The sequence below is a fragment of the Natator depressus genome, chromosome 1 (assembly GCF_965152275.1).
Source record: "Natator depressus isolate rNatDep1 chromosome 1, rNatDep2.hap1, whole genome shotgun sequence".
NCBI lineage: Eukaryota > Metazoa > Chordata > Testudines > Cheloniidae > Natator > Natator depressus.
The window spans coordinates 306,198,100-306,223,751 of NC_134234.1; the positions used below are offsets into that span (position 1 = coordinate 306,198,100).

Consider the following 25,652-nt stretch of genomic DNA (forward strand, 5'->3'; position numbering starts at 1 on the left):
ACCCTTTGCAGCTGTGAATTGTCATTACGCCATTGACTTCAGTGGAGCCATGATACTTTACACCAGCTGAGAAGCTGCCCTCTTATGAAAGATAGCTATTGATGAGACTAATGCAGCAAGATGGCTACTCTATTTAAACAGATTGCAGTGTAAATTCTGGGCTTCACTGAGACACATTTAGGGTCTGATCTTGTATTCCTTGTTCATCTAAAAAAATCTACTGATATCAGTAGGAGTTTTGAGTACATACAGAATTCAAACTCGGGTCATATTCTAATCTAGGTAAATTACTTTCTAAAACAGAAGAAGGGAATGAAAATAGACTCATTCACCATTTTATATTTTCCTAAGGTTAATCTAAATAAGAGCTGAAAATATTTTGTTAAAAAACAAACTTTAGTGTCTGATCCAAAGCCCACTGAAGTCAATGGAAAGCTTTCCACTGAATTCAATGGGCTTTGGATCACTAAGAGTGATCCTACTTAGAGTGAACTTCTGCTGCCCTTACACTGAGTCTGTTCTTACTCTGCAAGCATTACCACTTGATTTCCTTGGCAAGGAATTAATTTCCTGCTAAGGTACTACTCATTGTGATGGTGGCAGAATTAGTCCCCTAGTGAGAAAAGAACCCCCCCCCCACAAACCAATAACACCCCCACAAAAAAATCCCCCACTTTTTACCTAGGAAAAAGTATATATATACAATTCTGATTCTCATTTATGCTACAGAGACTTTACACAACTCTACCAGTGTAAGTGGGCCTTAAAGCAAGTGTAAATTTCAAGGCCCCTTTCCAATATGCCCTTTTAAAAACCTCTTTCCACTGCCAAAGCTATGTAAAGCCACCTTATTGTAAATGAGAATCCGGCCCATATATGCACATATCAGTGAACCCTTTTTATGAACACATGTAGCTAGTTTATGTACCATAGCAACAATAATATGTAAAGTAACATTCAGTGTTACATGGAGTTAATCTGGATTTACGTGAGTGAAACTGAACAAAATCTGGCCCAAAAATTTTAACAATCAAATGTACTTCTCGCCACTTATCCAGCTATTTTTAATTTGTTCTATTTGGTTTTCACTCGCTTTGGACACTGAAATGAAGCTCAGTATCATTTTCTCTTCATAGGTCAATTTTGCTTTCTGAAGGTTTGTCATCATTACCAGGGAGATTGACACTGCTGCAATTGATGCAATGGGTGTCAATTTGGCAGGTCTAGTGAAGACATGCTAAATCAATGGCAGAGCGCTCTCCGGTCAACTCTGGTACTCCAGCTCCTCGACAAGAATAAGGGAAGTTGACCAGAGAGGGTATCCCGTTGATGCAGTGCAGTGAAGACACCGAGGTAAGTCAACCTAGACTACGTCGACTCCAGATACGTTATTCACATAGATGGAGTAGCGTAATTTAGGCTGAATTACCCCAGTAGTGAAGACGAGCCCTAGATCTCAGGAGTTAACTCAGCGCTCTTGTGTTATGGTTTCTAGCACTGCAGGGGGAGGTTTAAATGGGAACAAAAACTATTTGAATTGATATCATGAACATTTTTCTATTTCTATCAGGTTTTTCTAACAACTCCCACCCTCTATCCACTTTTCTTTTTATTTAACAAAATCTGTACCTGTTGGGCTTAAATACCTGATAGATTTCCTAGACCAAACACTGAATTATATTCACATAGGGTCACCTACAGTCCTTGCTCTAGCAAAGCTCCAATAAAAATATACCCAACTGTTTTCTCCATTTGAAGTCTTAGACAAAATTTTTGCTGGAATAACGAAGAAGAGGAGGCCAATTATTAAGGCAGCTGTTGAATCTGTAGCAAAACCTGGGTATCTAAGGAGAGATTAAATGTATATTTAGTAAAGAAAGAATAAAGGATATACAGCTCCAGGAAAAATAAATATTCTGTAGAAATATTATATAACAATATTATAAATACTAAACCTTTTAGTCTGCATGTGACTGTACAGTAATTTGTCGCATTCTATCAAGTTTATAAATCTGTAGTTATATGGTACTTAAAGATTCCCATTTCCACACAAAAAATGGCCAGATTCTTGGGTGTAATATAGTTGCTTTGCACTTCTCCCAGTGGTAGAATCTAGCAATAGAGCCAATGTAACTGGTCCCAGGAAGATCATTCCTGCCCAGAGGGGGATCCTCTCATGATCTAGAGATGACATGGAGTCTTTTATGGCAACCTCTCTCTGCTGCTACCGTAGGAGGCATAACCATAGAGTGTGGGGTGCCCCTATGCCGCACTTATCTCTTAGTGTATTTTCAGCTCCTTGGAACTGTTTGCAAGTGGTGCAAATTAGAGTAGCCCTTACACTGCTCTGTTTACTACAGGGATCAGCTCAGCACAGAGCAGGCTCAGGATCAGAGGAATGAAAAGGTGAACTTTATACCACCTTAACACACAAATACTCACCCAATTTATGCTGTGTGCTTCTCAGGCACAGGCAAAGATCTAGTCGATTGTGTCCAATTCTGCACTTCTTACTCAGCCAAAACTCCCATTAAGTAGAATGAGAATTTTGCTTGAGCGAGAAGGATCCGAGCCAATGTCTTGTTAGTGGTTTTTTTTTTTGGGGGGGGGGGGGGAATCTCCTTATTTTTGGATTGATACAGAGTATTTTTCCTTGCAGCATCATGCTACATTTCCACATATTTCTAGTCCTATCCTGATTTAGTATGTTCCAGAAATAATTTGGCCCTTAGGTTTTATATTATGTTAGCTATTTCCTTGGAATAAAACATCACACTTTCTTACACTTTATAACATTGTATAATCCAACAGGGCAACCTAGGGAATCCTAGATTTATTAACAGTGCTGAGTGAAACTCAAAGACATTTTAATATGAATATTGCACTGAAACCACCTCATAGCTCTTCTAAAACTAATTTTGTCCCACAAACTCTCATGCGAAAGGAATGCTGCTAGCTAGCTTCTTAAGGATGTAAAAAAAGGAATGGTCCATAAATGCTGGGAGTGTGCTTTAAACATATTTTTGTTCTGTTGTCTGCCACCGCGGAAAAGATTTGTTTTTGCAAGCTATTATTTTTAGAAATATGTAGGACACATTAATGCCCCTGCTACTGCAATATCCTTATGGCCGCATGTACAATACTCATGTGACAATATTGCTCAACTTTCCCACTAGCTTCATCAGTTCCTAGCACAGCCCAGAGGTGAAAGTAAGCCGGACCGGACCGGCTTCCCCAGCCCCTTTAAACCGCCGCCCGAGCCCCTGGGGTAGCGGCGGCAGGGCTCCGGCGGTGATTTAAAGGGCCCGGAGCTCTGCTGCAGTAGCAGCGGTTGGAGCCCGGGGCCCTTTAAATCGCCCCTGAGCCCCGGGGCTCCCAGCCGCCTCTGCAGCTGATAGCTCTGGGGGTGATTTAAAGGCCCCAGGGCTCCCAGCCGCAGCCGGAGCCCTGGGGCCTTTAAATCTTGATTTAAAGGGCCCAGCCCCACCTCCTCCTGTTGAGGCCACACCTCTTCCGGTCGAGGCCACACACCCCTGCTCAGGACTCTGGAGTACCGGTAAGTCCTTTAAGTTACTTTCACCCCTGACACAGTCACATACTCCCTGGTATTCCAAGCAGAAATTTATAGGGGGATCCTATTCTGCACTCTGGTATGAACTCACTGGGAGTTGTACTGGAATGTAGGATTCGGCTTGTAATGCTATAATGCCTGCAACTACCATGTCCAGGCAGCAGACACGTCTGTGAACAATAGTGAGGTTACAGAATTAGATTTTTTGATGCAATTGCATTATTCCTGGAAAATCTGCTCTTGGGACTATATTGCATACACAGAAATGGATTTAAAAGGAGAACAGTACCTGAACTGGAATTAAAAAATGGCAGCTGTCACTGCTGTTTGGCCTGATGGGCATGGGTGTCTCTCTAATTGTAGTTTTCCAAAGATCACTGTGTATTGAAATATAGGAATTTTAAGCACCTATTTGCCTGACTTGTGATACATGGATACAAAATATGTATCAGCATGAGGTCCTATAAAAATAATTGCCCCATATATCAGCTCAGTACTGTCCTGTAAGGAAATCTCACAATGGGCTGATTTGAAGCAATTCTGGGAAATAGGCCCAGTGCAACCTAATGTGAATGATTCTATTCAGGTTCTTGTCCCACATTCATCACTGTGGTCTCTGAACACCTTCCAGAAATGCATGTAGATGGCCTAGTATTAGAATTGAATAATAAAATATAATCAATATATGTCATCCTTGCACACACTCCACAGTACATTATTATATTAAAATGAAAGTAATTCAACCCCCTGAACAAATTCTCAACTCCCTGCTGAAACTGCAATGTACAAAACTTGGACAAAACTATATTTATGATAAATCTAAGGAGGACTATAAGAATAAGAATATAACTGCTCATTTTTATGGAAATTATTACACAATTAATTAATTATAAGAAGAAGAATACTGAATAGCAAGACATGTTATTTCTTATGCTTTCATTGTAAAGAAGTACAGGCTTTGTATTTCAACAGGTTAGGTCAGCTATCATACAATACAACATGATTTAGCCTAATGTGAAATGGCACGTGTTTGCATTCTATTCCAAATGAAAACATTAAAGGACATCCACAAGTAACACACTTGTGCAGTACCTGTAAATAGTGAATAGTATAGTTACACTCCACTTATCTCTTTTTAAGATCAAGATAGTTTGATAAACAATAAACAGAGAAGATAATATAGGAACATATCAGTGTGTGCACCTTTAACAAGCTGTTTACAATTGCTTTTTTAGTATCAGGGATAGGTCATTCAGTGGTGCTATATGAGCATTACATGCTATTTTAAAGCAGGTAGGCATGGTCAAGGCAGCTTGATTGCTTGATTGGCTGAGTGCTTGATTAGCTCAGCACTTTAAAATCTTCTTTAAAAAGATGTTGCTTCAAGAGCAAGAGCAAGATCAGAAGCTCTTCTATCGTTGCTGTGGGGATAGATTTTATTTTTTTTTTTTTTGCATTTTTGCTACTGTTTGAAGAAATATGTTTAAAAGATAAAAAAACAATTTTAAAACTTCAAGATGCTTTATACCGATCAGGATAAACTGATGATCTTTCTTTGGGTGTCACAAAATAACTCTACTTAACACTTTACTTTTTCAAAGAGTTACAACCATTAACTAATTATTCCCTATGATACCCTCCCGGTGTACGTTTTGGGAAAGCAAGTGACTGTGTGTGTGTATTTATTTATAGACAGTAATGAGAGAACTTACTATCCCAGCTGAGATAGAGATATAGATCTGGGCGTCATTATAGATAGTATTTAAAGCTAGCAGAGCGAGGTTTGCCCAAGGAGAGGATATATATAGAGAGAAGAGTGGGGCCAAGGACAGGCTCCAGGGGGAACAACAACAGACAGCTGGAGAGTCGAAGAGGAGGAGGAGCTACAAGAGGATATGCAGAAGAATTGGTTAGGGAGGTAGGAATAGAACCAGAAGAGATGAGAGAATAGTGAGGTTGGGGAGGAGAGTTTTCAGTATAGTGAAGTGATCAACATGTCAAAGGCAGCTGACAGACCAAGAAGGGTAAGAATGGAGTTGAGTTATTGATGAAGTGCCCAAGAAATTTGAAAAAAGAAGAAAAGGAAGATGGGGTGATACCTGGATAAGCAAGTGGGGTCAATACAGGCTTTTTGAGAGAATGAGATGAAGGGTGATGAAAAGGGAGGAGTTGAGAAGATCAGGAGACAGAACTGGATTGAAGGACATGCAAATGAGAGGAGGTTGGACACTTTAGAACCAGAGATCATGCTAAAGGAGGAGAAAATGGCAGGCTGTGGGAAATGGGGCAGGGAGAGGGGGATTGTTTCACACTGGCTCACACTGATTTTTTTTTGGAAGAAGAAGTGAGTCAGATATTGCAGGTTGAGGAGGGCGTTGAAAGCAGAGCATGCACTTGTGTGGAGGAATCATGCAGAACTAGTTTCTGGATTTTCTCAAGAGTCATTCAGGGTACACAAGCAGCAGCAGACAAAGAAGATGCAAGGAGTGAGCCAAGCCTGGGCATGTGTGGGATAAATATGGCTGTTTGAGAGAAGTGCAAAAATACCTGAGAATGGATGAAAAGATAGAGTTGTGTGTGGAAACTATGGAGTCGATGTAAGAGTGAGGTAGGACAGGGAGGAGTGGATGGAGGGCATCAGGTAAAGTGTTATAGGACATTTTAATGTAGGTTGCCAGATGGATTCCTTTCAAGCCCAGAAATAACCAAAAGATGCACTATTTGGTGGCTGCATTATGGTCTGCATGAAGTTATTGATATTTATTATTTTATGACACACACAAGTGTGCTAGTTGCTTCACAGAAAAACTGCAAAAGGACAGATCCTTGCCCCCAACACCTTCGAATCCAAATGGAAGACATAACCAGCAAAAAGAAAAACAAGGTGGTTAAAGTGGCCCATTAACACCCCTCCAGTCAGAGGGAGAAAAGAAATAGGGAGGGGGGAAGGCAAAGCAGCTCAGGAGAGTTGTTAGTGGATTATAGATTGTTGTAATAAGCCATAAACAGCCCCCTCCCCAACTGGAGAGGTGTTAATGGGCCACTTCACCATGAATGGTCCCTTGAAATATGTGTTAATTACAGATGCTAAACAATTCGTTCCACCTTGTTTTCAGCTGTGACATTCTGTGGCCAGGTCTACATTACAGACCTATATCGGTATAATTATGTCGCTTAGAGCGTGAAATATCTATACCCCTGAGTGATGTAATTATACTGACCTAACTGCCTACCCCTCTGTGTAGACAGTGCTGTGATGAAAGGAGAGCTTCTACTATCGACATAGCTGCTGCCTCTTAGGGAGGTGGATTAATTATGCCAACAGGAGAGACTTCACTTAAGCGCTACAGTGGTACAGCTGCACTGTGTAGACCTGCCCTGAGTTAGTTTCCCAGATCTGAAGAAGAACACTGTGTAAGCTTGAAAGTTTCTCTCTCACCAACAGAAGTTGGTCCAGTAACAGATATTACCTTACCCACCTTGACTCTCTAATATCCTGGGATTGACATGACTAAAACAACACTGCATGCAGGCAAAAAGGAAGGGGAAGGTGAGAAAGGGGCACAGGTTATGTACATGTGGTTATTCCATTTAAGTAACACACTGGTCATGATGGTTCAAGAGGTTTGTTTTCTGTTTTGACTGAAACAAGGTGGTGCTTTCAACTGAATTCCTAGTAGGTGGTTGTCTACATCACATCTGACACCACTGTTTGGCGTTTCAGCAGAGAGGCTAAGGACTGAAAGAACATGGAAATTGAAATACCTTTTCCTCCTGGAGGTATTTCCTCCAGGTTCAGCTGGAGGGTGGGAAGAGTCTGGAGAAGCTTGCTGTACTTGTTTGGGTTTGGTCATCTCATTGGTTATTCACCAAATCACAACCTCTCTCTGCATTCGAATCCACCCTAAAACCCCATTTCTCTGCATTGCGGATAAGCAGTGAGTTAAACAAAGCACATTTTTACATACTCAAAAGAACCACCAAGATGTGTCCACTCATAATTAATCTCATTTCTCAGATAACTACAAAATCCCCACCCTCTTAGTCAGCCTCACTCACTGGGCATGTCTGAAAGTAGACTGAAGTGCCTCAAATGTCCACCATGTCCTTGAATTTGTTCTGTAAAATTAGTCCATTTTAGTACTAGTACATTTTCAATACGGTATAAAGAAATAATATTGGTGCCTGTGCTGTACCCATTTTGTAGATAAACACAGATTTCCACTGCTGTCAGTCTACGGCCTTTCACAAGTACTAAAGTTCACTTTAAATCTGGAAGAAAATGCAAACACTTAGCCCTGGTCTACACTGGGGGGGGGAGGGGGATTGATCTGAGTTACGCAACTTCAGCTACATGAATAACGTAGCTGATGTCGACGTACTTAGATCGACTTACCGTGGTGTCTTCGCCGCCGTGAGTCGACTGCTGCCACTCCCCCGTCGACTCCGCCTGTGCCTCTCGCGGCGCTGGAGTACAGGAGTCGACGGGAGAGCGCTCGGGGGTCGATTTATCGCATCTAGACTAGACGCGATAAATCGATCCCCGCTGGATCAATCGCTGCCCACCGATCCGGCGGCTGGTGAAGACATACCCTTAATTAAATACAGTACAGTCATTGTTGGTATTTCAGCTGTTTTACTTACTGAGGAAAAAGAGAAGACCATCCAGGGATGAATCCAGGTTCTCTGGTAAACCACAAGAGGGCCATTAAAATGAACAGGACAAGGGTAACAATTTCTGGGTAGCTGCAGCAAAAGCACAATTTGTTAGTGTCTGGATTTCCTTAAATTTAAATCTGTGCTTGTTTTGAAATGGCCTGGTGTTTTGCCGTCTGTGTTACCTTATTGGCCCAAGCTTTGTGTACTCCTCTTTAATCACCTGTGCTGAGGCCTGTTCTCTGGCTGTTTTTTCCTTGCCACATCGGAACATTTCTTTGAAACTGGAATGTAAGTCAACAATAATGGAGTGTTATTCTTACAGGATAGTCACAGATCCCAACCTTTCCAGCTAATTGTACCAACTTACTAGGCTAAGATTTCAGTTCTACCAGCCAGTGCTCATTATCTCCTATTTCATTGTGCACAGTCTGAACTTTACAATACTGATTTGGAGTAACCTGAGCAGACTGGAGTCTACACAAGTGAATGGGAGCTTGGCAGAAGCAGCAGCAAAATATAGCCCAACACTCAGGCTTGTCATTAAGGGAGAGGAGGCAACCTACATCACTAGGTTCTATAAGGATGCATCATGGTCTAGTGGCTAAGGCACCGGACTGGGAAATGAAGAGCCCTGGGATCTATTCCTGTAATGTACTGTCCCTTTTAAATGTTTGAGCACTCTGCCCTCTGCAGTGCAAAATCTCACTTTTGTGTTAGTTTCAGTTTTGCGAGCACAGCAAACAGCTGTCTTTCTATCAGTTCCCTCTGTGTCTGTGACTCTCTCCTTCTCTGCTGGGTCCAGAAATATAACATTGGCCACACAGGATTTATATCCCATGAGCGTCCAGTGCTCCCATTACCTGAACAACAAAGAGAAAGGTTTCAGAGTAACAGCCGTGTTAGTCTGTATTCGTAAAAAGAAAAAAGAAAAGGAGTACTTGTGGCACCTTAGAGACTAACCAGTTTATTTGAGCATGAGCTTTCGTGAGCTACAGCTCACTTCATCGGATGCATATGCTATGCATCCGATGAAGTGAGCTGTAGCTCACGAAAGCTCATGCTCAAATAAGCATCCGATGAAGTGAGCTGTAGCTCACGAAAGCTCATGCTCAAATAAACTGGTTAGTCTCTAAGGTGCCACAAGTACTCCTTTTCTTTTTTCTTTTAACAAAGAGAAAGAGTGAGCAGATAATACTGTGAAAGGGGAACAAAGTTCACCTAGAGGCACAGGGTAACAGACTTTTGTTCCTGGGAACTAGTTAGCTACAGAGGGGGAAGTAGGCAATTAGAAGCAGAACAAAGGAGCTGTTCAAACAAGACAGTGAAGTAGAAGCAAGCAGCCATCTTTGTTGACCAGGTGCAAGCAGGCAGGCAAACAGCCTTTAGCCTGCACTACAGCATCTATAATCAGCAGAGGGAGCCCAAATGCAGCCAAAGGAAGAATTCTGAATTTTGCAGTATAAGAACACAGCCAGCAGAGGGTGATCCAGAGAAGATAGTGTACAATTGGGGGGGCGGGGGGGGGGGAAGGTAAAGAAAGAATTTCCCCGTGGAAGAGAAGTGCAGGAGGTGCGAAGTTCTACAGGAGAGCAGTAAAAAGGCAGCTTTTATGGGCAATATTGGTGAATAATGGGTGGTGTACCTCAAACATTCTGAGCAATTTGTAACCTGCAACACCATTCCAGATGGACAAAGAATTTCAACCTTACTGACAGTGATGCCATATGGACTGCTGTGTCTCCAACTATGCCCAGAACTGCCACGTATGCAGGAATGCAGGAATATTTTTCTTCTATCCCATTGATGATAGCTGAATGATAGTGGTTTCATCAGTGACATCAGGGAAGTGGACAGTCGGTAGCACAGTTTGTTGCCGCTCTCAGGAAGTTGTCAGAGCATTGTCAGTTTGGAGAAACATTAAGTGATGCCCTGCATGACCAGTTAGTCTCTGGATTACACAATGACCACATTAGAATGAAGTTACTGGCTGTAACAGAGGTTACATTCAGAAAGGCTGTTGATGTAGCAGTTGCAATGGAAACCACAGAGATGGGATTCTCTGTGAAGGGATAAAATCCATATGCTGTTTATGTTACAACCTGCTATATAGACTGTGTCAGCTCTTTTTACAGGCCCAAAATCCAGAGTTTGGTCAAGAAGACAGAGGCCTAGCAAATAGTGAACAATATTAGCTAAGTAGCAGAACAAACAAAGGACAACCTTGCTTTTTGCTAAGATAAGCTTGGTCAGCAAGAAGCCAGGTGAAAATTATAATTGGGGACTTTATCTCAAAGTTGCAAACAGACCAAAGGAATGAAAGGGGTCCTGTTTCTTCTGTAGAAGTGGTGCCTTCCTACACACCAGCCTTGAGTTTATGGAAGAGGTTCAAACATGTCAGTATGAGATATGATATCCTCCCTCTCACAGATGTGCAGCTCTTCTCCAAGCCATTGCCAGTGCCTGTCTTAGAAACACAAATGAACAACTAAAAGACAATCTTTATTGCTATATACTTTTCATTTGTCCTTTTGCTTTAACTCCTAGGTGTGTACCTGTCGGACAATCAGGGGAGCTACTTCATTCCTATGGATCCCAAATCAGAATTCAACATATATATTTTATACTAACACACTCTATATATTGTTTAAAGGAAAACACCTGTGTACTAATTAAGTGTCATGTGTTAACCTGAAACCATGGGCGAAAACATTATGTAATCTTTGACTATTTGGCTACTCTGCTTATCTTGTCTTGCTGTTGGACCTATCCAGGGGTCTGGGACTGCCTACCCTGTCATTTCCCTCCGCCCATGGAAAATCCATAGAATGCATTGTAATCAATTGTTTGGCAGTGTCTCTGAGCCTAATAAGCAAGGTGACACTCCGCCAGCACTGTGCGTAATAAACCCACATGCTTGATTCTACACGGTGTCCATATTCTGTTCCTTCAGATGGGGGCTCACCCGGGATGCAAGCTTGTGAACTGATTGAGGAACTGAGACTGAAATCCAAAACGAGGTGAGTATGTTTAATTTACCACTTCATTAGGCCAGGAATAGAAGTCTCTTATCCCCTTTCGGACACATCTTGTTCCCACTTTTTAAATTTAAGTGCAAAGGAACCTAGACACGGGTAGTATAAACAGAGGGGTTAATAAAGGTACCAGTTGGGAGGTGAGACATGTGCAAGAGGGTTATGTACTGTTTAAACTAAGGGGTGTGTTACGGAGGACTTGGACAAACCACCAGCAAGCGATTGGCTATGAGTTAAGCCCAGGACTGGCTGGGTACGCGAGCGGTAGGCAGTACAAACTGGTGGTCCCATTTCCTCATTGCACGTAACATTGCAAGCCCTAGGGGAGTGCCCCCCCCCCCACCCTCGGCATGCGACGTACTTGCCTTCGAATAGCACAAGTCTCCAATAAGGCCGGCAACATACATCCCCATCAAAGCTGTCAGTGTGGAGATTTAGACCACAGTATTCAAAAGGGGAAATGTAAATCCCCATTAAGGCTGACATTTGTGGAGATTGAGACCACAGAAATAAGAGGGAAGATGTACATTCCAAACAAGGTCAGCAGCCAGGGTGAGTAAAAGCCCATGGCATCAAAAGGAGAGGCGATAATCAGCCCTCGAGAATATTTGGAGTATAAACATGTCAAAACCCGACAAACAGCAGCTAAAAAACCAAACTATTCCACTTCTGGACCAAAGGCAGATCTGGTTACTTGGTGGAATAATCAGAAAAGTGACAAAACAGACAAGGCAGTAATATTGGATATACTCAACCTAAAAGAAAGAGAAATTGCAACTTTAAAATCTGAGAATAGGCTGTGAAGCATAAGAGCTTGTGCTTTAAACCATGTAATTGGCAGGAAATTGGAAAGATCCCAGAACAAAAGAACTACATTCACCATGCCTGGGACACACGTCCAGAGCAGGAGGGGGAGAGCCCACTCCCGGCATTTGTCAGCCAACCCCAACAACGGGGTCACTGATTAACTATCTGTGGGAAAATTCAGCAGCACAAGACAAAAGGGAGGAACAGAACCCCCCTCCATACATTATTTCATGTGAAAGGCCAAATTTAAGCCCCCAGAGAGCTAATGAAGGGGCACCACAAGGATTAATTGCCCCAGCAAGTACAGTGTATGGCTCCAATCAAAACACAGCTAAGAAGGTTCAGAAATGTTAAGGTGGAGGGTGAACAAGTAAGGGGACTCAGGACAGAAGCCACTGAAATCTATCATCCCTTCACCCCCCCAGGAAAAACAGGCACTGTTGTCTGATTTACCCAAACTCAAAAGTGATAACAAAAACACTGAGTTCTGGGACAAGCTGGATGGCCTTACTGAAATACACGGCCTCCATAGGAAGGATGTTCACATCCTGGTCAAGTCAAATGCCCCAGGGATGTGTGGGACAACTTAGAAGATAAATGGAAGATGGGGCACTGGGCTGAAGATCATAGCCCCAGCCCTTCGGGAGGGGATTGGACTGAAGAACCAGCAGGAATTCCAAACCCAGATGCAGGCACTGTAACAGAATTCAGGAATGAACTATCTGCTGTTCTAGGAGCCCAGACCAGTAACTGGGGGGCTTTGCAATCAGTGGTTCAGCAGAAAGGGGAGTCTGCCATGTCCTATGCTGAAAAGAAATGAAATGCATTTTGAGCTTATTCAGGTCTGGAGAATATAACATCCCGAGACCATGATGCTAAATTCTAAAGGAAGGGCTGTCTGCAGACCAACAAGCAGTCCTGGCATTAGGCATCTCAGTGGGAGAGACATACTCAGCAGTAATGAAATGGGCCACAGAAGTAGATAACAGGAAAAAAAGAAAGGTAGCAGCAACCATCCCCTCTGAGGAAGTTGCAACAGTTCATGCAGTCAGAACCACCATCTGCTTCACTTGCAATAAGCCTGGACATTTGGCACGTGACTGTAAAGATTAAAAGAAAATCAAAACATGCAGTAATTGTAAAAGGAGCGGCCACCTAAATGAAAGCTGCTTCCACCCCTCCCCCCCGGGTGGGGGGGGCGGGTAAGGAAAGTCAGTGGCTGAACAAGCAGAATAAAACTGATACAACTAGCACCCAAGAACAGGAAAAGGATAAACATATGCAGGAGTTGCTCAAATTCCTGGTTAGCAAATAGGTATCAGTGGCCTCTGGGGCTGGAACTGAAGGCGATCCCAGTAGGGGGGCCAACCGTGCAGTATGTTAATAGACACAGGAGCCTCGGTATTGATAACCAGCCAAGATCTCCCCCTCACCCGTGGAACCAGATGGATTGAAGTGGCGGGAGGGGGAAGATTAAAAGCAACCCTAAGACAGCCAGTAGAAATAGAATTTGAAGATATGGTCACAGTCAGTCAAATCTGGGTTTGCCCCGAGCGGGGAGACACAATTTGCGGCATAGAGCTCCTTAAGGAGCTCAGGGGAATAATCAACCCCAGAGCTAGCTGCACTGAATGGGCCAGAGGATCCAAACAGGAGAGATTATCTCAAAATATAGCCATGATTGCCAGTAGTAAAGCAATAATACCAAAGTTGGGGGGGGGGGAAAGTCCAGTAAAAACACTGTGTTCCTTTCACCCTGAAGTGTGGGCAACAAATAAACAAGATTGTGGGCTAGTAAACATGAAACCTATATCTGTAAAAGGACCAACTCATAAAGTCCACAGGCAGTACCCAATTATACCAGAAGCCTTAGAGGCAGTTAAAAATATAATCACTAATTTGGAATCTAGAGGGGTAATTAAAAAAAAAACACCTCCACAACTAACTCCCCAATTTGGCCCATCCGGAAGCCAGACGGGACCAGGAGGTTAACTATAGTCTATACCCACATCAACCGGGTGACTCCAAAGGCATATCCTGTTGTGGCAAGCCCTGCCACCATCCTTAATTTGCTAAAACCAGGACACTCAGTATTCTCAGTCCTGGATACAGCTAATGGATTTTGGAGTATTCTCCTTGCAAAGGAGAGTCAGGAGAAATTTGCAGTGGGAGACCAGCAGTACACTTGGACCCGAGTACCTCAGGGGTTCCATAATTCTCCCCCCATCTTCCACAAGGCAATGGCAGAAATAATAGCACAAGTATCCTTGGAGGGGGACACAGTGATCCTGTAGCATGTAGATGACTTGCTAATTACCAGTTCAAATGAAAAGGACCATTTAAAAACCGTAAACAGACTGGATGAGTGAGGCTGGATTTAAATTAAGCGCGAGGAAAGCTCAGTTACAGCAGCAGCATGTTTTATATCTAGGGCATGACATAGCACAGGGAGTTAGAAAACAGGCAATTCGAGAGTTACAAAGACCACGGACAGTTAAGGAAGTCTGGAAGGTATTGGGACTCCTTAATTACTGTAGAACATATATACTGGAGTACTCAGAGATGGCGGAACTGATTCAAAACCTCACTAGAGGGGGAAAGCCTGAAAACGAGTCAGTAATATGCGGCACAGAACAAGAGAAGGCATTTATAAAAATAAAACAGGCTTTAGCCTCCACCCCCAGCCTGGGCTTACCTGATATGGGAAAGCCGTTCCACCTTTCCTGCAGCCGCAGCGAGGCTCAATACTCAGCTGTACTGAGACAGGTGACAAGCAGTCCATACCTAGCTACCTTAAGACCCCCTGTATCCCAGGGACTAGGAGTGTGTAGCAGCTCTGGATTGTTCTACTGTGGGCGGTAAAAGCTTGTGAATCATACACCCTCATGGGGAAATTAGTGCTACATACACACTTATTGATCTCCTTAATACAGGGCGGCTAAGATCTGTAACAGTTGCCCGGAGGAGTCAGTGGGAATCAATATTGTGTTTGCAAAACCCCAACTTCTCTATAGTAAGGGACAAGGGAATAAATGTAGCTGAATACCTGAACATAGAAGGAGAGGTGCATGAGTGTCTCATAGATAGGGCAGAGGAAGTTTTGGGAAAAGTTAAGGAAGAACCATTAGAGAATCCAAATATAGTTTTGTATGTAGATGGATCAAGAAAGTATGAAAATGGAGTGCCACACACCGGATGGGCAGTGGAGCTCGGTGATGGAACAGTGATAGCGTCAGGACAGCTGGATGGATCCAAGTCAGCACAAGAGGCAGAGCTGACAGCTCTCGCTGAAGCTCTGAGAGTGGGGGAGGGCAAGAAGCTCACTATGTATACAGACAGCAGATATGCATTCAGAGTAGTGCTTGATTACATGGATGTGTGGTCACGAAGAGGTTTTATAACAACAACCTGCAAGCCCATCAATAATATGGAGGCAGTTCAAAGACTAGCAGAAGCTGTCAAACTACCATCAGAACTGGCAGTAGTAAAGATAAAAGCACATAAAATCTCAAGTGAGGAACAAAAAGGAAATTACTGGGCAGATAAATGTGCAAAAGAAGTTGCACATGCAAGTCCTATTAAGGTCTGTGCAGCTACAGTACCAGAGGAAGAGGTGAATTTAAAAAAAACTATATGCAACCATAAGCCCAGAAGAGAAAAGTAAATTGGAAGAACAAGGCTGTGTGTATAAAAATCACCTCTGATATGGGCCAGGGGGGGGGGGGAAGGGGGAAGCTGGTAGCCCCAGAGTGCATATGGGCTCTGCTGCTCCATGCCATCCACTCTCCAGCTCATCTGGGGTGGAGACAAGTGAGGGCTGCCCTGGAACAATTTCTCAAAAGATGTGTGATGCGCACAAGTGAATGTGGGGAGAAGGAAAAAAGTACCCCTGAATCACCAGCCATGGCCAGAGGGACTGTGGCAGAATCTGCAAATTGATTTTACTAGACCCTTGCCACAAAGCAGGGGGTTCACTTATATCTTGGTAATTATTGACACTTTTACCCGGTGGGTAGAGGCATTCCCCACTAAGAACTGTACTGCCACAACAGTGGCTCAGATCCTAGCAGAAGAAATAATACCCAGATGGGGTCTGCCATTGTCAATAGAATCTGACCAAGGAACTCACTTTACAGGGCGAGTAATGAAAGAGGCATGTAAGGCACTAGAAATAAAGCAAGGATTCCATATACCATACCACCCTGAAACCTCAGGAATGGTGGAAAGAATGAATAGAACAATAAAAGCAGCCTTAACAAAAGCAGTACTGGACACAGGGAACGGGTGGGCTTGTATGCTCCCTGCTGTATTGTATCGGCTCAGAGGAAGCCCAAACAGGCTGACTTAGCTGACACCCTTTGAACTAATGACAGGAAGAGCAATGAGAATGCCTAGTAATGTGATCCTCCCCGCGGGAGGGGTTGGGGCTTTTTGCAGACAGGCTGTAGAATTACATCAGGGCACTGGAAAGAGAGTTAAAGGATTTATACAACCAAGTGAAAAAAAATCAAACCCAGCTGGATGTTAACAGCAGTTTGGACAAACCTGCATTTGAAGTTGGGGATTTGGTAAGGTGCTGTATTTACCCAGAAGTTAGAGGAATTTTAAAGCCAAGGTGGCAAGGCCCTGTGAGGGTCCTTCTGACTACTAATACACATGCAAAGGTTGGGGGCAAATTGGGAACTTTTTGGAGGCACCAAAATCAGTTAAAATTGTTTCAATCAGCAACTGTCAATATTAACAATGCTTCCACAGGTGTCTCCACAGGTGAACAAGAGGAAGTGGAAGAGGAAGGACTGAAGGGTGACCAGGGCAACCAGAGTGACCATGGGGAGGCTCCTGCTGTGGCTCCTGCTGTCCCTGTGGTACATGAGGAAGGACGCAAATAGTGTGCCATGTGGAAAGGAGGACTGGGAGTGGGTCACTAGCCCCACTCTCCTTCCTCCCACTCGCTCACATCGCTCTCCTTACAATGTGTATGATAATCAAGTTGGGCCATTTCCAGCACAAATCCAGGTTTTCTCACCCCCCCCCCACAAACTCACTCTCCTGCTGGTAATAGCTTATCTAAAGTGACCACTCTCCTTACAATGTGTATGATAATCAAGGTGGGCCATTTCCAACACAAATCCAGGGGTGAGAAAACCTGGATTTGTGTTGGAAATGGCCCACCTTGATTATCATACACATTGTGAGGAGAGTGATCACTTTAGATAAGCTATTACCAGCAGGAGAGTGGGGTGGGAGGAGGTATTTTTTCATGCTTTGTGTGTATATAATAAGATCTTCTACAGTTTTCACAGTATGCATCCGATGAAGTGAGCTGTAGCTCACGAAAGCTTATGCTCAAATAAATTGGTTAGTCTCTAAGGTGCCACAAGTACTCCTTTTCTTTTTACTCCAGGTAAAAGTTAAACTATATGGACTATCAGTTGTTTTACCCTTGTATGTGACTGAACAAAAGTATCCACCATTATTTAGCAGATCTTGGCTTGAGATGCTCAAAGTGAATTGAACTGATATCAAGGCAATCACCAAAGCACTTCAAAATCTTCAAGAAATACTGGACAGACACTTCAAGCTCTGTTTCAAAATCTTTGGACAGAGCAACATGTCAGTGAAGCTCACTGTTAAGTCTGACAGCCAACCATAATATTGCAACCTCAGAGTTATGTCTTATGCTCTGAAGCCTCTAGTAGAAGCTGATTTGGACTGTTTAGTGAACATTGGAGTCTTGTTATTGGTTTCACACAGTGCGTGGGCTACATCTATTGTACCAGTGTTCAAGAAGGAAGGCTCAGTCCAAATTTGTGGAGATCTCAAAGCAATGCTGAATCCAGTTTTACATGCAGACCAGTATCCTCAGATGAAGTGTTCTATCTCAATTTGAAGGATAGGTTACTCATCACTAGCACAGACATCCACAAAGAAACTGCTAAGGATAATGTGTTTTTGCTTATGAAGGGAATGGTACTACAGGGTATGGCATTGGATCAAAATAATTCCCAGTTTACACAATTCATATCACGTCAATATGAATTATCTGTGAATCATAGTTGCATTTTATGGAGAATGTGAGTGAATGTTCCAAAATCACTTCAGGGTCAGGTTTTGGAAGCTCTTAATGAAGGTGATTTTGGCATTGTATGGATGAAGACCATAGTCTGGAGTCATATCTGGTGGCTGGGGACCGACAAAGCTATTGAGAGGAATGTAAAGTGCTGTACTATGCGTAAGCAAATTCAGCATGATCCTGACCCATCTCATCTATAGCCTTGGTCGTGGCCTCAGACTTCTTGAATATATATTCATGTGGACTTTGCTGGACCTTTAGAAGATTGCATGTTCAAAATGGCCAGAAGTTTTCAGAATGACTTCTACAACAGTCACTAAGACTATTGGACATAGCTGTAGTTTGTTTAGCAAGTTTAGTTTACTGGTACAGTTGGTGAGTGACATTGGACCTCAGTTCTGTTCTGAAGAATTTCACAGGTTCCTAGCTTCAATTAAAATTCAGCACATATGCTCTGCACCATACTATCCTGCTACAAATCGACTAGCAGAATGCTTTAGGTAAATACTTAAGAATGCCTTAAAAGCTAACAAATCTATTTTGAGTCATCAGCAGAAATTGGACAATTTCTAGCTTCTCTCCAGGAACCCTCCACATGCTACTACCCAGGAATCACCTGCACCTCTTTTCTTGAAGCAATATTTGTGTACCTGTTGGAACCTGCTATGTCCTGAAATTGCTTCATGTGTAGCCAAATTCCAAGCTATGCAAATTGATCAATCATATGAGACTCGTCACCACTGTTTTCAAGTTGGAGACTTAGCCCTGGACTACACTATGAGTTTAGGTCGAATTTAGCAGTGTTAGATCGATTTAACCTTGCACCCGTCCACACAATGAAGCCATTTTTGTCAACTTAATGGGCTCTTAAAACCAATTTCTGTACTCCTCCCCCACGATGGGATTACCCCTGAAATCGACATCGCTGGGTCGAATTTGGGTTAGTGTGGATGCAATTCGACGGTATTGACCTCCAGGAGCTATCCCACAGTGCTCCATTGTGACCACTCTCGACAGCACTCACAACTCGGGTGCACTGGCCATATAGACAGGAAAAGCCCCGCGAACTTTTGAATTTCATTTCCTGTTTGGCCAGCATGGCAAGCTGATCAGCACAGGTGACCATGCAGATCTCATCAGCAGAGGTGACCATGGAGTCCCAGAATCGCAAAAGAGCTCCAGCATGGCCCGAACGGGAGGTACTGGATCTGATCGCTGTATGGGGAGACGAATCTGTGCTATCAGAACTCCATTCCAAAGACAAAATGCCAAAATATTTGAAAAAATCTCCAAGGGCATGAAGGACAGAGGCCATAACGGGGACCAGCAGCAGTGCCATGTGAAACTTAAGGAGCTCAGGCAAGCCTACCAAAAAACCCAAGAGGCAAATGCCCGCTCAGGGTCAGAGCCCCAGACATTCTGCTTCTATGATGAGCTGCATGTAATTCCTGGGGGTGCCCTTACAACTACCCCACACCTGTATGTGAACTCCTGCAAAGGAGTCTCATGCAAAAGGGATGAGGATTTTGGGGATGAGGAAGATGATGAGGAGGGGGAGGTTGAAGATAGCGCACACCAGGCAAGCGGAGAAACCATTCTCCCCGACAGCCAGGAACTGTTTATCACCCTGGAGACAGTATCCTCACAACCCGGGCTCCTGGATCTTGAAGATGGAGAAGGCACCTCTGGTGAGTGTACCTTTGTAAATATAATATATGGTTTAAAAGCAAGCGTGTTTAGTGATTAATTTGCCCTGAAGAATTGGGATGCATTTGCGGCCAGTACAGGACGGGAAAAATCTGTTAACGTGTCTGGGGATGGAGCAGAAATCCTCCAGGGACATCTCAATGACGCTGTCCTGGAGGTACTCCCAAAGCCTTTCCAAAAGGTTTCTGGGGAGGGCAGCCTCATTGCGTCCTCCATGGTAGGACACTTTACCACGGCAGGCCAGTAGCACGTATTCTGGAATCATTGCATATCAAAGCATGGCAGCGTGTGGTCCCAGTGTTTACTGTCATTCAAGCAACATCTGTTCTTTATCTCTCTGTGTTATCCTCAGGAGAGTGATATCATTCATGGTCACCTGGTTGAAATAGGGGAATTTTATTAAGGGGACATTCAGAGGTAGCTGTTCCTGCTGGGCTGTTTGCCTGTGGCTGAAAAGAAATCATCCCTGCTGTTAGCCACGAGGTGGGGGGAGGGGTGAAGTGATCATCCCAGAGAATTGGGTGTGTGTGGGAGTTTAGTTGGGTTTGTGCTGCACGTTAACCCGAAAACATCAGCCTCTCCTTTTAAATGGCCAATGTGTCTTTTTCAATTTTAATCTCCCTTTTTTTCCTCCTGCAGCTGCAAATGTTTCAACGCTGCAACTAGCATCTCCATCCCAGAGGCTAGCACAGATAAGAAGGCGAAAAAAACGCACTTGCGATGAAATGTTCTCTGAGCTCATGCAGTCCACCCAAACTGAAAGAGCCCAGCACAATGCATGGTGGCAGACAACGGCAGAGTCCAGGAAAGCACAAAATGAACACGAGGACAGGAGGGATGCATGAGAGGACAAGTGGTGGGAGCAACAGGAGAGATGGCGGGATCAAGAGGAAAGGTGGCGGCAACATGATGAAAGGAGGCAGGATGCAATGCTGAAGCTACTGGAGATTCAAACTGATATGCTCCGGCGTATGGTTGAGGTGCAGGAAAGGCACAGACCGCCACTGCAGCCCCTGTGTAACCAACCGCCCTCCTCCCCAAGTTCCATAGCCTCCTCTCCCAGATGCCCCAAAAGCCTTGTCCTTCCCTCCTCCCCCACCCCACCCAGTGCTTTCCTCCTCCCCCACCCCTCCCGGGCTACCTTGGTAGTTATCCCCCTATTTGTGTGACTAATTAATAAAGAATGCATGAATTTGAAACAACAATGAATTTATTGCCTCTGCAAGCAGTGATCGAAGGGGGGAGGGGAGGGCGGTTGGCTTACAGGGAAGCAGAGTGAACCAAGGGGGCAGGTTTTCATCAAGGAGAAACAAACAGAACTCACACTGTAGCCTGGTCAGCCATGAAACTGGTTTTTAAAGCTTCTCTGATGCGCAGTGCGCCCTGCTCTGCTCTAACTGCCCTGGTGTCTGGCTGCATGTAATCAGTGACCAGGCAATTTGCCTCAACCTCCCTCCCCGCCATAAACGTCTCCCCCTTACTCTCACAGATATTGTGGAGCACACAGCAAGCAGTAATAACAATGGGAATATTGGTTTCGCTGAGGTCTAACCGAGTCAGTAAACTGCGCCAGCGCACTTTTAAATGTCCAAATGCACATTCTGCACTTGCTCAGCCTGTAGTTGAACAGCTCCTTACTACTGTCCAGGGTGCCTGTGTATGGCTTCATGAGCCATGGCACTGAGGGGTAGGCTGCGTCCCCAAGGATAACTATAGACATTTCAACATCCCCAACGGTTATTTTCTGGTCTGGAAAGTAAGTCCCTTGCTGCAGCTGTTCATACAGACCAGAGTTCCTGAAGATGCAAGCGTCATGTACCTTTCCCAGCCGTCCCACGTTGATGCTGGTGAAACGTCCCTTGTGATCCACCAGTGCTTGCAGCACCATTGAAAAGTACCCCTTGAGGTTTATGTACTGGCTGCCTTGGTGGCCCGGTCCCAAGATAAGGATATGCGTTCCGTCTATGGCCCCACCACAGTTAGGGAATCCCATTGCAGCAAAGCCATCCACTATGACCTGCACATTTCCCAGAGTCACTACCGTTGATAGCAGCAGCTCAGTGATTGCGTTGGCTACTTGGATCACAGCAGCCCCCACAGTAGATTCGCCCACTCCAAATTGATTCCCGACTGACCAGTAGCTGTCTGGCGTTGCAAGCTTCCAGAGGGCTATCACCACTCACTTGTGAACTGTGAGGGCTGCTCTCATCTTGGTATTCTTGCACTTCAGGGCAGGGGAAAGCAAGTCAAAGTTCCATGAAAGTACCCTTACGCATGCGAAAGTTTCGCAGCCACTGGGAATCATCCCATACCTGCAAGATTATGCAGTCCCACCAGTCTGTGCTTGTTTCCTGGGCCCAGAATCAGCGTTCCACGGCATGAGCCTGCCCCATTGCCACCAGGATGGCCAAACTGCCGGGGCCCGTGCTTTGAGAGAAGTCTGTGTGCATGTCCTCATCACTCTTGTCACCGTGCTGCCATTGCCTCCTCACCTGCTTTTGCAGGTTCTGGTTCTGCATATACTGCATGATAATGCGTGAGGTGTTTACAATGCTCATAACTGTCGAGGTGATCTGAGTGGGCTCCATGCTTGCCGTGGTATGGCATCTGCAGAAGAGCAGAGTTGCAGGGGAAGCGGTGGTTGGATGACCAGTTTTGCAGACCTACTGCACCGTCTGCTGCCAGGCCACAACAGTTGAGTGGGCTGCATGCTTGCTGTGTTATGGCAAGACAGGAGTAGCTGAGCAGAGTGGCAGCAGAAGCGGCCTTGCGAGACCACCAGGAGAGCAGAGTGGCAGTGGAAGCGGTGGATGACGACGGTCATATAGAGGAGCTGTGAGGTGGATTCATAGCATCAGGAGAGCAGAGTGACAGCAGAAGCAGTCATTCAATGACGGTTAGCAGTCCTACTGCACCGTCTGCTGAAAGCAGTATGGCGCCCGCACGGAAAAAGGGTGCAAAACGATTGTCTGCCGTTGATTTCACGGAGGGAGGGGCAACTGACGACATGTACCCAAAACCACCCGCGACAACGTTTTTGCCCCATCAGGCATTGGGAGGTCAATCCAGAATTTCAATGGGCGGCGGAGACTGCGGGAAGTGTGGGATAGTTACCCATAGTGCACCGCTCTGTGAGTCGACGCTAGCCACGGTACTGTGGAAGCACTCGGCCAATTTAACACGCTTAGCAGGACACACACAATCGACTGTATAAAATTGCTTCCTAAAAAATCGACTTCTATAAATTCGACCTAATTTTATAGTGTAGACTTACCCTTAGTGTAGAATTGCAATTACAGTTGGAGAACCTGTAAAATGCACAGGACCTGTTTTGTTCATGGTAGGACTATCTAGTAGTATTTTATGGAAATAACATGGACCAGTTTCAGTCCTGATGAGTACCAGAGTCCAGGGATGTTCCAGTAGGACTTTTTGTTCCTCTAACTGAGCCTCCTTCTCTTGCAACTCTTAGTTTTGATGACTCGTTGGAAAAAAAAATGTGGTACCCGATCCAGCTGATTCCATACTAGATGCAGCTGATCCCTTGCCACCGACTGCTCCTGTTATTCAGAACTCTGCTGCACCACCATCACCACATTGTCCCAAGAGAGTGAGAAAACCACTTAACCTGTTCAGTTAGTGAGTTGCTATTCCAGGACAGAATAATCCCATGCATTTTAAGAGTCTGCTGTAGTCCACCCACAACTCTTAGTCAGGTAATATAGTGTTTATTTTTAGTCATGTGAATGATAATGCATGTGTGTTTGGAAGGTTTTTATAGTAGGTTGGAACAATGTGATGTCCTGTCCCTTGAAATGCTTGAGCATTCTCCCCACCCCAGTGCAAAGCCTCACTTTCATGTTAGTTTCAGTTTAGCAGCCTGAACAAGAGAGCCAGCACAACAGAGATCTCTGGTTCAGTCAAATCTCTCTGTGCCTATGTCTATCTCCTTTTCTGCTGGTTCCAAATATAACAAGATGTGGGCCAAGATATGGCCTTAGGCAAGTCACTTTACTTCTGTCTCTCTCTGTCCCATCCCACTCTTTGTTATTCTATTTAGATTGTAAACTACTTGAGGCAGGCACGGTGTCTTGCTATATGCTTATGCAGAACCCAGCATAAGTAGGGCTCTAGGCTCTGCCATCAAAGAAATGATATTAATAACAACAACAACAGGCACATAAGACTGGAGTATTGGTGTGTCTACCAATAAATATCTATAGCTAGGAGCCACCTCATGTCAGAACATGGGAAGTTCATGTTTTAGACAATCATCCTTATGACTGTACAGTATTATTCATCATAGTATTTCTGTCAGAAAGAACAAATGCCTGAAAAGTCAAATTGGCTTGTTTGCCCAGGAAGGGCAGTGCTTACACAAAGGAACAAATTAAGCACACAATGTATCCATCTAATTAAGGGAAGTCATCTATGTCTTCGCTGAATCAGACTCTCTCCTGTTAATACATTGCCTTCTTTTCTAATGGGAAAGTTTTTACTGTGTAACTAGCCAGCACATTAATCAGGGTGTTCTGTAGCATCTTTCACAGGGGACAAGATTAACAATTTTGGCTTTCAGTCCACACTCTTTTGCGGTGAGCTACTCCACAGTGTTAATAAGAACACTGTCAAAATGGCCTAGAAAAATGAAATGTTAAAGTTTCAAACTATCAGTGGAGTGAGAAGGAAACTTAAGATGCTTCTATTTAAGATTAAATATAGAGGGCCAAATTTTCCACTGTCTGCATCTTAAGCAGCCATTTATACCCGTGGGAAGCAAATGCTATATGGGAAGCATTTCACACTAAATTAGCCTGGCTCCATTTTTCATACTTTTGAACACCTACTTCATACAGCTGTAAATAAGTATCCAGAGTGCAAGGCAATTGAGAATTGGGCCCAAAGAACTGTCATTCTATCCAAAAACTTGAAGCACAAAACTCAGGAGTGAAGCAAACCCACGCAAAAAACACACACAGGAATATCTGTGAACAGGAACCATTGTATTTTTCTCTAAATATAATATATCAGTCTGCTCATCAAGTTTGTTAGATAAACATTGTTCAAACATAGGGTCAAATGCTGGCCTCATTGAAATCAGCCAGGAAAGTACTGTTATTTCAATATCATCAAGATTTGGACCACAAACTGTAAAATCTGAATTCTTCTCTCAGATACTCTCTACTAATGGTGTGTGTATATTCTATAGAAATGTACAACATATTTTACAAAATGGATCCTTGAATAAGTTTTCCCGTGGTGTCCTGTTGGACAGTTCAGAGAAGCCACAACGAATGGCAGTGTGAATTCCCAGCACTTCCAGAGAACTCATTTGTGCTATTTGACACTGAAAGGACAATAAATGGTCACCATTCTACAGTGTGTGCATTAGATATAGATATGATATTCTTTTTGATCTGTATAGAATATCTTTTAACATTTACTCACTTGAAACCAAGGAAAAGCCATTGGAGCCAGACCCAGGAGAGCAACATCATGATAATAGTGATGGGGATGCAAAGTACAAACCAGGACCCAAAATTGATGCACTGGCATTCTGGGTAGCGTCTGAATGAAAATAAAATAGGCTTAAATTAGGCATTGCAAGAGGAATCGAACCATATGTAAAATGCCATCAGGCTCTGCTGCAGCAGGAATACTTGGGAAAGGCTGCTGCTATCAGCTGCCTCCAGTGAAGCAGGAATCTTCAGCCAGAGACTGTCAATGGCCTGCTCTCACCTCACTCTCCCATCCTGTCCCATGATGATAATGGCCATTAAAGTAACTGGGCTGCTCATACCTC

The 25,652-nt window shown here is 44.0% G+C and overlaps 2 protein-coding genes and 1 long non-coding RNA gene across 3 annotated transcripts in view; 2 read left to right on the forward strand and 1 right to left on the reverse strand.

The window, feature by feature from the left end:
* The window catches only part of SLC13A1 (solute carrier family 13 member 1), a 68,482-nt gene that overhangs the window by 14,674 nt on the left and 28,156 nt on the right, over positions 1–25,652 (reverse strand). Inside the window, exons 8-11 of the mRNA XM_074942341.1 lie at positions 25,298–25,417; positions 8,413–8,511; positions 8,216–8,317; positions 1,741–1,844 (exon numbers count right to left, since the gene is read on the reverse strand). Of these exons, the coding sequence (XP_074798442.1) occupies positions 1,741–1,844; positions 8,216–8,317; positions 8,413–8,511; positions 25,298–25,417 (425 nt within the window). The remainder of the gene's footprint in view (positions 1–1,740; positions 1,845–8,215; positions 8,318–8,412; positions 8,512–25,297; positions 25,418–25,652) is intronic.
* Positions 1,163–17,061, forward strand: LOC141980759 (uncharacterized). The gene is made up of 3 exons (XR_012637600.1): positions 1,163–1,353; positions 11,181–11,247; positions 16,825–17,061. It is a non-coding gene; the product is annotated as an uncharacterized LOC141980759 (long non-coding RNA).
* On the forward strand, positions 18,503–20,946 carry LOC141980758 (uncharacterized). Its single transcript, XM_074942342.1, has 2 exons — positions 18,503–19,830; positions 20,489–20,946. The coding sequence occupies exons 1-2, from the start codon at positions 19,326–19,328 to the stop codon at positions 20,692–20,694; spliced, it is 711 nt and encodes a 236-aa protein (XP_074798443.1). The 5' UTR covers positions 18,503–19,325; the 3' UTR covers positions 20,695–20,946.

Excerpts from the sequence above, each read along its gene's own strand:
- LOC141980758 (XM_074942342.1), top strand. The coding sequence starts at position 19,326 with ATGGCCCGAACGGGAGGTACTGGATCTGATCGCTGTATGGGGAGACGA. Across the intron at positions 19,831-20,488 it reads AGATGGAGAAGGCACCTCTG|CTGCAAATGTTTCAACGCTG; the intron begins GTGAGTGTACCT and ends TTCCTCCTGCAG.